The 12955-nt window shown below is 40.4% G+C and overlaps 1 protein-coding gene across 4 annotated transcripts in view; it reads right to left on the minus strand.

Annotated features, from left to right (window-relative positions):
• The window catches only part of DOCK1 (dedicator of cytokinesis 1), a 466948-nt gene that overhangs the window by 66345 nt on the left and 387648 nt on the right, over positions 1-12955 (minus strand). For all 4 annotated transcript variants that reach the window (XM_070752482.1, XM_070752481.1, XM_070752480.1 and 1 more), the window contains exons 42-44: positions 12603-12681; positions 10638-10722; positions 9295-9381 (exon numbers count right to left, since the gene is read on the minus strand). In XM_070752482.1, coding sequence (XP_070608583.1) covers positions 9295-9381; positions 10638-10722; positions 12603-12681 — 251 coding nt within the window. The remainder of the gene's footprint in view (positions 1-9294; positions 9382-10637; positions 10723-12602; positions 12682-12955) is intronic.

The raw sequence follows: 12955 nt of genomic DNA on the forward strand, positions 1-12955 counted from the left end.
TAACCCTCTGCGCATGTGCAAAGTGTTCTGCACATGTTCAGAAGGTGAAAAAGTGTGCGTAAGATAAGAGCATGCATTTCCAAACCAGTAGGAAATTTTCACTGCTGATTTAACCTGTTCTGATATAGTTTAGACCAGCGTTTCCCAACCGGTGTGCCGCGGCACACTAGTGTGCCGCGAGACACAGCCAGGTGTGCCGCCAAGCTCCTAGGGAACTCCAGCTGGGTGGGGTGCTGCCAGTGCCTCGACCTGGAGCTCCCACTCGCAGCTGTCCCCCGGCTCTGGCCCATGCCGCTGCTTCTGGCGCAAACCTGCTGGGCCCCAAAGAAGGAAGGCAGGAAAAAGGAGAGCTTAAGGAGAGCCCTGCCCAGCTGGAGATTCCCTGGCAGCACCAGGTAGAAGCCGGCAATGCAGCACCCTTTTCCAGTGCCGCGCAAGGAGATGGGCGTTGGAGTTTGGGGTGGGGAGCAATGAAAGTGCGGAGGCCGGCGCCGCGGCTGCCCCCACCCCCCAGTGCCTCCATTCCCCTCGCGCCCCTGGCTTCTCGCCGCTGACGCCCGCCCTCCCGCCCGATCTGCCCGCCCGCCCGATCTGCCCCCTTTTCCAGCTCCTCCGGCAAGCGCTCGGAGAAAACCTTCTCACAGCGGAGGTTGGAGAAGGTTCTTTGGAACGTCGGGGGTGCATGCGTGCGCGCGCCCTATCCCCCAGCCAGCCTACCCGGAAAAGCTTTGCCGGCCTCCGCAGAGAAGGAAGAGAGAGAACAAGAGAGAGAAAGAAAGGAAGAGAGAGAAAGAGATAGCCAGAGAGACAGAATGAGAGAGAGAGAAAGAGAAAGAAAGAAAGAAAGAAAGAAAGAAAGAGACAGCAAGAGGGGGGAAGGAGGGAGAGAGAAAGAGAGCCAAAGAGAGAGGAAGGAAGGGAGAGAGAAAGAGATATCAAGAGAGACAGAATGAGAGAGAGAGAAAGAAAGAAAGAGACAGCAAGAGGGGGGAGAAGGGAGAGAGAGAAAGAGCAAAAGAGAGGAAGGAAGGAAGGAAGAGAGAAAGAAAGAGATAGCAAGAGAGACAGAATGAGAGAGAGAGAGAAAGAGAAAGAAAGAAAGAAAGAGACAGCAAGGGGGGAAGGAGGGAGAGAGAAAGAGAGCCAAAGAGAGAGGAAGGAAGGAAGAGAGAAAGAAAGAGATAGCAAGAGAGACAGAATGAGAGAGAGAGAAAGAGAAAGAGAAAGAAAGAAAGAGACAGTAAGAGGGGGGAAGGAGGGAGAGAAAGAGCAAAAGAGAGAGGAAGGAAGAGAGAAAGAGAGAGATAGCAAGAGAGACAGAATGAGAGAGAGAGAAAGAGAAAGAGAAAGAAAGAAAGAAAGAGACAGCAAGAGGGGGGAAGGAGGGAGAGAGAAAGAGCAAAAGAGAGAGGAAGGAAGGGAGAAAGAAAGGGATGGAGAGAGAGAGAAAGAGGGAGGGAGAGAAAGAGGGAGGGAGAGAAAGAGGGAGGGAGAGAGAAATAGAGCGAAAGGGAGAAAGAGAGAATTTTTTGTCCAAACTTTTTTTGCCCCCCCCCTCAATGTTCCCCAGGATTTTGAAAATGTGAATAATGTGCCGCGGCTCAAAAAAGGTTGGGAAACACTGGTTTAGACCAGCGTTTCCCAACCGGTGTGCCGCGGCACAGTGGTGTGCCGCGAGACACTGTCAGGTGTGCCGCGGCGAGAGGCGGCGGAGGAGAGTGGGTGGATCGGGCGGGCAATGGGGCAGGGCGGAGAAGCCAGGGGTGCGTTTGGCCGGAGGCACCGTGGGGAGGCAGGGGCAGCCGCGGCTCCCTTTACTCCTACTGCCGCACCACCCTGCCCCTGCTCCCCACGGTGCCTCCGGCCAAACGCGCCCCTGGCTTCTCCGTCCTGCCCCATTGCCTGCCCGATCCGCCCACTCTTCTCCGCCACCGCCTCCTGCCTTGGGGCGAGGAATCCGAGAGTCCGGGACTGTGTGGCTTTGCGCCATGAAGAGAAAACGGCCGACTTTTCCCTGCTGCCGTTTTCTCTTCATGGCGCAAAGCCAGGGCCGCTGATAGACGGGTACTACAGGGAGCGCGCTACCGGGCCCCGGGCAAATTGGGACCCGCAGTCAGCGGCTCCTTGCACTGAGCTCCCGCTCGCAGCTGTCCCCTGGCTCCTGCTCGATGCCACGGTTTTCGGCGCTGTCCTGCTGGGCCCCAAAGACGGAAGGCAGGAAGGAGGAGAGCTCCATTCTTCTCGCCTTTTTCCCGCCTTCCTTCTTTGGGGCACAGGACAGCGCCAAAAACCGCGGCATCGAGCAGAAGCCGGGGGACAGCTGCGAGCGGGAGCCCCAGGAGGGAAGTACCGGCAGCGCCCCGCCCAGCTGAAGCTTCACTGGCGTCGGCGGCAAATGTCCTTTGTGGCCCGGTGGGGGGGGGGGCTGCAGCGGCCGCAGGCAGTCGCAGGGAGATGGCTGCGGCGAGAGGGAGCTCCAGGCGGCGGCGAGAGGGAGCGCTCTCTCTCTCTCTCAGCTGACTGCAAGCGGGAGCCCTGACGTGGCGGTCAATTGAGAGAGAGAGAGAAAGAAAGAAAGAAAGAGAGACATATAAGAGAGGCAGAGAGAGAGAGAAAGAGAGACATAGCAAGAAAGAGAGACAGCAAGAGAGGCAGAGAAAGAGAGAGAGAAAGAGAGACATAGCAAGAGAGGCAGAGAGAGAGAAAAAGAGAGACATAGCAAGAGAGGCAGAGAGAGAGAAAAAGAAAGAGAGACATAGCAAGAGAAAAAGAGAGACTTAGCAAGAGAGGCAGAGAGAGAAAGAGAAAGAGAAAGAAAGAGAGACATAGCAAGAGAGACAGAGAGAGAGAGAAAGAGAGACATAGCAAGAAAGAGAGACAGCAAGAGAGGCAGAGAAAGAGAGAGAGAAAGAGAGACATAGCAAGAGAGGCAGAGAGAGAGAAAAAGAGAGACATAGCAAGAGAGGCAGAGAGAGAGAAAAAGAAAGAGAGACATAGCAAGAGAAAAAGAGAGACTTAGCAAGAGAGGCAGAGAGAGAAAGAGAAAGAGAAAGAAAGAGAGACATAGCAAGAGAGACAGAGAGAGAGAGAAAGAGAGACATAGCAAGAGAGAGAGAGAGAAAGAGGGACATAGCAAGAGAGGCAGAGAAAGAGAGACAGCAAGAGAGGCAGAGAAAGAAAGACATAGCAAGAGAGGCAGAGAGAGAGAAAAAGAAAGAGAGACATAGCAAGAGAAAAAGAGAGACTTAGCAAGAGAGGCAGAGAGAGAGAGAAAGAGGAAGAGAGACATATAAGAGAGGCAGAGAGAGAGAGAAAGAGAGACATAGCAAGAGAGGCAGAGAAAGAGAGACAGAGCAAGAAAGAGAGACAGCAAGAGGGGCAGAGAAAGAGAGAGAAAGAGACATAGCAAGAGAGGCAGAGAGAGAGAGAAAAAGAAAGAGAGACATAGCAAGAGAAAAAGAGAGACTTAGCAAGAGAGGCAGAGAGAGAGAGAAAGAGAAAGAAAGAGAGACATATAAGAGAGGCAGAGAGAGAGAGAGAAAGAGAGACATAGCAGGAGAGGCAGAGAGACAGAGCAAGAAAGAGAGACAGCAAGAGAGGCAGAGAAAGAGAGAGAGAAAGAGAGACATAGCAAGAGAGGCAGAGAGAGAGAAAAAGAAAGAGAGACATAGCAAGAGAAAAAGAGAGACTTAGCAAGAGAGGCAGAGAGAGAGAGAAAGAGAAAGAAAGAGAGACATATAAGAGAGGCAGAGAGAGAGAGAAAGAGAGACATAGCAGGAGAGGCAGAGAGACAGAGCAAGAAAGAGAGACAGCAAGAGAGGCAGAGAAAGAGAGAGAGAAAGAGAGACATAGCAAGAGAGGCAGAGAGAGAGAAAAAGAAAGAGAGACATAGCAAGAGAAAAAGAGAGACTTAGCAAGAGAGGCAGAGAGAGAGAGAAAGAGAAGGAAAGAGAGATAGCAAGAGAGGCAAAGAGAAAGAAAGAGACATATAGCAAGACAGTGAAAGAGAGAGAGAAAAAAGCAAGAAAGAGATAGCAAGAGAGACAGAGAGACAGAGCAAGGGAGAGAGAAAGACAGAGGAAGGGAAGGAGGGAGAGAGAAAGAGAGCAAAAAAGAGAGGAAGAAAGAAAGACGGATGGAGAGAGAGAGAGAAAGAAGGGAAGGAAGGAAAAGAGAGAAAGAGGGAGAAATAGAGCGAAAGGGAGGAAGAGAGAGGGTTTTTTTGTCCAAACTTTTCTTTAGCCCGCCCCCCCCCTTTCAATGTTCCCCAGGATTTTGAAAATATGAATAATGTGCCGCGGCTCAAAAAAGGTTGGGAAACACTGGTTTAGACAATAGAAAACTATACAGATATTTAGCAGATATTTTTCAATTTTTAATATTTTTTTTTAAAGTACACTGCTAAAAAAATAAATAAAGGGAACACTCAAATAACGGATCCTAGATCTGAATGAATGAAATATTCTCATTGAATACTTTATTCTGTACAAAGTTGAATGCGCTGACAACAAAATGAAATTTATTGTCAATCAGTGTTGCTTCTTACGTGGACAGTTTGATTTCACAGAAGTTTGATTTACTTGGAGTAATATTGTTTTGTTTAAGTGTTCCCTTTATTTTTTTGAGCAGTATAGAATATTTCATCTATAATCTTATATTACAGATATTCTGTATTTTTTCCTCCATAAATATCCTTTACTCTACTTTTCTATTGTTTTACAGCCTATCAACATAGCTATGATCATACTGTTATTTCATATATTCAGTGAATATATAAATCCTCTAATCTCAGTGCCTTATGATCTGTCTTCTTTCCTCATTGTAAATATATGTGCATGTTTCACTTGAGTTATCACTGCTTACTCCAATATTTCCCTAGGTCAAAGGGAAAAGAGTTTTATCAGAACTTCCAATCCTACAATTCATGATTGAGACTTTTGAGAATAAACTATTTTTGTCAGAGTAAAAATAAATTACTGTACTACAATAAAGCACGAATTTGTGATACCTGTGTATAGTCACCAACAGATATGGAGAAAATGAACAGAGAGGGAAACAGAGATAGAAATACATAGAAATTACATTCAATTTTAATGGAATTTATTTGACTTTGTTGGAATAATTTCTGTTAATTAAATGTTACTGTTTAATCTATAACTCAAAGGACAGAACTAAATTTGAAGTAATGTGTTTATTAAGGAATACATTTCAGAAACAATCATGAATTTATGTTTACGAATACCCTAATTACAAATTTAGTGATAAGATTAACTCCTACTCAGAAGAAAGAAACCCAGTTTAGCATTTAGACTTATATACCACTTCACAGTGTTTTACAGCCCTCTCTAAGTGATTTATAGAGAGTAAGCATATTGCCCCCCAAATCTGGGTCCTCATTTTACCGATCTTGGAAGGATGGAAGCCGAGTCAATCTTGAGCCTACTGAGATTTGATATGCCAAACTGCTGGCAGCTGGTGATCAGCAGAAGTAGCTTGCAGTACTGCACTCTAACCACTGCACCACCGAGGCTCTGGGAATCTGCTGAGTATATTGTGATATCAAGCTATGTAAAAAACAGCCCTGTACATGTTGATGTGCTCCTTATATTCTCTGACCATCATGTATATATCTGGAGATCTGAAAGAAAGTTGTATTTCTTTGAATGAATCTACACTCTTTGCTTGGTATGGAAACTTAGGTTGTTAGGGCCTGGTTCACAGTTGTGTGAATGTGATACATATGTGACTACAGACATATCTTAGATCTCCAGATGATCCTCTAGAGCAGGGGTGGGTTCTAACTTATCTCCCCACTTCTCACACCATGTGGCCACTCTGCACAGGTGTGCATATGCAGTGCTGAAAATTTGCAAACCCCCTTCCCTCCAAAAGCTAAAAACAAGATGGTGGTGCATGTGCAGTACCGGAAACTCGGCTTCTGCGCATGTGCAGAAGAAAAAAATCAGCAAAAATCCCCCCCCCATTTTTTTTTCAAAAAAAAAAAAAGGATGGTAGCATTCATGGACTGGCACCAACAGAACTAGCTCCATGATGTCACCAGCAGTTTGCTACTGGTTCTATTGAACCGATGCGAACCAGAAGGAACCAACCACTGATCCAGAGATTCAGAAGATAGGTGGATATGCATGAACAATGTGCTTGAATGTTTGAATTTACTATATGTTCAGGTCATAATTATAAACATAAATAGTCAGGAAGATTAATGTGTTGCTTCTAAAAACTAATCCATTTCTGTCAATCTGGATAATACATTTCCACTTCTGATTGTTTTATTTTGTGATAATTATAAACTCCAGAATCAGTATTTCTTTGCATAGCTTCTTCTATTATTATTTGCAAATAGATAACTAATAAAATTAATCTGGAGAGCATAATGTTCATAGCATAATAAAATTTTCTATTCATTCTATCACAAATACTAATACTAAGAAGAGACTGACTTTAGACAGAAATTAGCAGAATATCTATTTAGACATAAAATACTAGCAAAACAGCTGTTTGCTAAATATTATTTCTGTTTCCAATAGCTTACAATGCATATAATTTATTTCATGTTATTTTCTACTTTGGACATCATGTTTATGCCAAGTATTAAACATTTTTGAATAATAGAATTATGGAGTACACAATTGCGTTAGTAGCTTTCTATTCTTATATGATAGTCTGAACAGGTGCTATGACATTGGTGTAGCTATATTAAAAAGTTAAATGCTCTATTTTGAAATATTAATATTGGTTGAGGTGATGTATTGATTTCAATTGTGTATCATTATAATTTTTATTTACAAACAGTTTATAAAAATTAGAAACAATTATGCATACTTATGTGATATGTGTAAAATTGATCTGTTTCATATTGTCATGGCCTATCTAAAGAAAGCTGATTTTATAAGAGGGATTTTAATCAGATAACATATAACTTAAGTCATCAAATAAACTATATTCCATCAATATCAATGTAAAATTAATGCAATGCATCCTTTGTGTTTCCATGTTTGCTCATTTAGTTTTCAGTGATGAATTTAACAATGCGGTAAAGTTCATTTTAAAACATATTTAATTTGATTTTGAAAAAAAAAACATTTTAAAATTATATTACCATTAAATTTCTATGCTTCCCATCATAAATCTCTAGGTAGTTTATTTAGAAAATACAATATCATGATAAAAAATAAATGGTAAATTCCATAAAACAATTAAAAGAGTATAAAACAAATGTATATACAAAAAGAAATAGACGTACTGTATTCTCAATCCAAATCTGGAAGGTGAAATGTCAGTCAAATTATGTTGAAACAAGTTATTTTCACCATCCTCCTAAACCCTAGCAAGGAAGTATCCAACCCAAATCCATAAGGCAAATTGTTCAGAAATGGAGTTACAATAGGAATGTTCTATCTCTAAGTCCCTAGCATCTTAATTTCTTGTGGAAAAGAAAACTGAAGCATCTCCTCCCAAAATAATTTTGTAGGATGGGCAAATTCAATTTGGATAGATGTTATGTAAATTACATGAGTCTTAAATCCAAAACCATTCTGCTCTAACAGAAATCCCTTATACAAAAATGCAAACCGATTGCAATGAAAGACTTGTAATTTATTTTCAAACCTGATGTAGGTAGAAATTGTGTTTCACCCTAATATAAAATGATTTTTTGGAATCCATAGTTCATCCTTTTGCAAACTCCTTAAAACCCACCTTTGCCGTCAGGCATGGGGGAATTGAAACATCTCCCCCGGGCCTATACAGTTTATGTATGATATGCTTGTGTGTATGTTTGCTTTTAATAATGGGGTTTTAGTGTTTCTTTTAAATTATTTGTTATATATTGTTTATTATTGCTGTGAGCCGCCCCGAGTCTACAGAGAGGGACGGCATACAAATCTAATAAATAAACAAACAAACAAACAAACAAGCAAATAAATAAATAAATAAATAAATTCATGATAACATTTCAGAATCTTTAATTTCATACTCATAGCACACAAGACTATTTTTAATCATTTCAGATGTCCCAAAAAACACTTCATAGCAAAGTGAAGCTCTGCTGTCCACCATTTTTTAAATTCTATAAATGGATCTTTGTCAAAATGGTGCCCAGATGGAACAATGGGAATGACAAGCAGATGAAGTATTTCACAATGAAGCACTTGTTGCCTTCTAAAAAGCAAGGCATTTCCCAAAATATTTAAAGTGTAATGTTCTAGTTGTCATGAAGATAGAAGGAGAGGGGAAGCATATTTAAACTTGCAAGAATTTATAATAAAAGTAAATATTGGCCTGAATGGTCTCCCTAGAGCAGTGGTGTCAAACTCAACTGGCCCATGGAATGCTTAAATCTGGTCTGCGGGGCTGGCCTAGAAATTTCAAAGGACCGGCCTGTGTGGCCTCTGAAGCCAAAATGGGCCGTGCAGCCCCCCGCCTGCAGCATGTTTTGGCCTCTATTGCCTTCAGCAGCATTCTGCTGGCTGAAAATGAGCCACGCGGGGCCTCATCATTGCCCATTTTCAGCCAGCAGGGTATTGCAGGAAGACTAGATTGGACTGGATTACAATCATGCCACCTCAGGTAAGTGTCTGATGTGAATAGAAAGCAAGCAACATTCTATGTTAATACTACCATTTAATGCGAGATTTCATATAATATTGTTCCATTTAATCTACAATCAACAATCTATAATCGACAGCCATTTCTATTACTATCCTGGAAATCTATCTCTGCTGTTATATCTTGTATTGTAGTGTTATTTATGCTATTGTATTTTTATTATTAGTTGAAAATACAATAGTATAAATAGTTGTTCTGCCTGGAAAGCAATTTACTATTAAAAAATGGGGTATAAATTTAGAAATAAAAAGTTTAGTGGAGTATGAAGAAAAAGTAATAAATGTTTGCCAGTAATATCTGGTAGAAGAGATAGGAAAATGGTTATAGTAAAGAACTATGGAAAGAAAGAAGGGAGAAAAATGCATCTTGAGTCTGTGTCAAACACCCACCATGGCCATGCCCATTCTGGCCATGCCCACTATGATCCCTCTGCACCCCATACATACCCTTAGCCCTTTGATGTCAAATACAACCCTGATGTGGCCCTCAATGAAATCAAATCTCACATCCCTGCCCTAGAAGGTCTGATGCAAATATAAATGCATGGAACATTTCTGCAAACATTCAAAATATAATCATCAGCAATTTATATACACTTTGATTTGTTTAAAAGTAACGCCCATCTAATAAAGTGACCTTATTAAACATCTTCTGACTCAAACTTACCATAGATACTGATTTGACTTCAAACCATCTTAAAATACCAGGCAGTTTATACGCTGTCTTATAAATAGTTCTCTCAATCCACATATTCTGTAATTTAAGAGAAAGGTTTTGAAGGAAAATGCTTATAAACTAGTAGACTTATCCTAACCCAAAATTTGTACAAAAGACTAGTAGCAAATGTAGCTAACACCACAGAGGCAACACAACCACCCCAAATTAGTAAAAAAACACTTGTGCATCAGGGCAGATTGCTCTTACTTGCTGCTACTGGTGCATTGTGCGCGTAGCTTGAGTCATCTGGTATGCATGTGTGCACTATGCTTCTGCACGCATGCACATCCCCAGAGTGATTTTGCTTCTGCTCATGCGCAGGAAGCAAAATTGCATTGAAATCTTCCAAGGGGACACGTGCACATGTGATTTTGGTGATTTTTTGCTTCTGTGCATATGCAGGAAGCAAAAAATACTAAGAATTAAAGAAAAAAGATGGTAGTGCCAGAAGGACTGGCACCGGAGCAGTTGCATGCAAATTGCACAATTTGGCAGCTGCTACCTGTGCGCAGTCGCCTACTGCACTGGTAGCAAACCATCCTGGTTGTGTATCCAGTTTAATTAATGTTCTTAATGTTTTGTCATGAGCTTTTGTATTCATATAGAAAACACATGAATTATCTCTCCCTTCATTTCAATAGGAACATAGACAGTCTATACTGCAAACAATTATTTCATCCTCTAGTATTCTGTAGACAGCTATTTATTTAGGATAAAATTGTAGAGAGCTGTTTCTTAGAAAAGGAACATGATAAAATCCCCAACTGGTACAAATATCAGTTTCAAAAGATGGAGGGAAAGAGTTTAATTTCCTATTCTGACTCCTTTAATTATTTCTCTCTCCCATCCAGTCGATACAAGCTGTATATATTATGTGCAAAGAAGCTTTTAATATTATTTGTAATTTAGCTTCAATAAAGTGTTTGTGATCTTTGTTTGGCAATAATGTGATGCATATAGGGAGCCTAACTCAATGGAGCCATTTTAGTTTTTGAGTTAAGTATTTTAAAGCATAAATTAGTTAAATGAAACGGGGGGAAAACTGGTATTAATGAAAATCATTCATGCAGGAATTAATTTTTCATGACTAGAATCTTAACATTACTGCAACCACTTTTTAAAAAACAAAACACTAAATGTTTCATATTTTTGTTCATCTAACACAAGAAACTAAGTGTCACATATTCATACAAAGTGTAAAGATTTACAGAAAGCCTATTATGCTTTCTCTTACATATTATACAAGCATATTTAAAAGACATTAAGGAAAGTGTATAACATGTTAAAATTACCGCAAATTCATTGTCTGGATTTTTCTCTCCTTTTCGAATGGGTCTTGAATACTCAAACCGCTGTACCTCATTTACCCTATAGAAACTAGAAAGAGAAAAACATATAATTGCATTTATATTCTCATATGGTCACAATACCTAAGAATTAAGTTTTATAGGGGAGTATATATGTATCCTAGTAGCCTAAAATTTGGATTTTCAAACTGCAATATCACAATCCTAAACAGAATTGGGTCGTCCCCAGAGGTGGGTTTCAGCAGTTTCTGATTAGTTCTGGAGAACCAGTAGCAGAAATTTTGAGAACCGTTAAATATCATCTCTGACTGGCCCTGCCCCCTTCTATTCTCTGCCTCCCAAGTCCCAGCTGATTGGGAGGTAATGGAGATTTTGCAGTAACCTTCCCCTGGAGTAGGGTGGTAATGAAGTTTTTACAGTATCCTTGCCCTACCACACCCATCAAGCCATACCCACAAAACAGGTAGTAAAAAAAATTGAAATCCACCACTAGGCATCCCAAAGTTCCGCCAAAAGTTTGAGTGCCAGGTTCTGATAAGAAATAAATATGTTGCTTATTTTTCATAATTAAATTTTAATCTATGTATAGCAAAGTTTTCTGGCTCTGCAGTATCACAACTACCCAGTACTGCAGGCTTATGCAGGAAAATTAAAAAGCAAAACTTGGAGTCATTTTTCTCTCCTAAAGCTATATTACGAGATAGTGATCAGTCTAGGGCCACTATGTCAGGTAACGGTTGAATGGAAATTCTGCATTAGGACTCTCTCAACTGAGACCTGAGAGAGAGGATTCTTATTTTCAGAGTATGGGAAAGAATATGGCAGACTGAAAAACATATATTCATTATTCTATTATCTGGAAACTGAGAAGTAGCTCATATGTTCATCCTTAAAAAGGTTCCCCCCACAAGAGAATGAAAATGAACTCCCTATAAATTGGGTTCTAAAAGCATTCAGTTGTTGAGATTTCTGTAATCAAATCCTTTTTCTCTTTTAATAAATCTGGTTAGAAAAGCTTTTTCAAGAGTCTTTTTTTGTGTGAGTGGACTAGGCTGTCAAGAGTTTAATGCCATTGACACTATCAGTATTCACTACAAATTATTTGGCAAATTGTACCATGACATCTGTGGCCTATATGAAATTTAAATCAACTTAGTGATGACATTGTGACACATGACATGACTTCACCCCTTTGATCCTTTTGAGAATGCATACGGCCATATTAGTTTTTCAAATAAATAACAATGCTTTAAACATAGTTTTCAGAATATTAAGATATGTTCTTTTAATGGTATACCAAGGCTTTAGATCAGGGGTGTCAAACTCACGTCATCAGGGTAGTGTCACATGACGTATCAGGACTTTCCCCCCCTTTGCTAAGCTGAGTGTGAGCGTGGCCAGTGGGTGACGCATCTGGCCCACGAACCAGGAGTTTGACAGCTGTGCCTTATATAAATACTCCATGATAACTTCTCAGGAAATGTTTCATTTTGGTTACTAGTGGTATACCACATTCATTATTTTATGGGAAACTGTCTAGAAGGAATTAAAAGGAAGCATAAGTCATTTTGAGTTGCAAAAATCCCTTATTTTGGTTAAGAAATACGAAAACAACTGAATGAAAGTACTGATTTATCAGGGATATGGCCTTGTATATGAATGTAGAAGAAATTGCACTAACAAAAAGCCAGGCACAAATTACTTTTTATCAATATTGAAAAAATAAATGAAAATAGAGAATGAGGGACAGAGCAGCATGAAATCAAAAGTATTATTTTTTCCCCGAGATAAATGGAAAAAGGATAATCTCTTGCTGCACCTTAAACTGTCTTTCTTTTTATGTTGATGAATTTAGATGCAATTCTTCAGGCCATTTAGCAGGTAATACATTTAACCAAGTGCAGTCTACGAAAGCTATTCAGAGTAATTGCTCATTTCGAATGTCTGTACCTTAAAATTTGCTCCGATACAGGCTTGTGAAATTTTGATGGTAAGTCGAGTTTTGGCTTTACTGTAAAACACTGGATAGCTGTGTTACATGTTAAGAATTACAGTGATGTCCAATTAAAATTATGCAGCTAGGATACCTAATTTATCACACACACACACACACACACACACACACACACAAACTGAGTAAAGGTAAAAAAATAATTCACTCAAGTTGTGCTCAACTCTTTAGGATTCCTTGACCACTATATGGAAAGGAAATAGTCAGTGGGTCATTGGTTTTTTATCCAATTTCCATTCTAATCTATACTTCTGGGATTTCTTTTTGATGCATCACTCAAGTATGATCCAAA

This window comes from Erythrolamprus reginae, chromosome 5 (genome assembly GCF_031021105.1).
Source record: "Erythrolamprus reginae isolate rEryReg1 chromosome 5, rEryReg1.hap1, whole genome shotgun sequence".
NCBI lineage: Eukaryota > Metazoa > Chordata > Lepidosauria > Squamata > Dipsadidae > Erythrolamprus > Erythrolamprus reginae.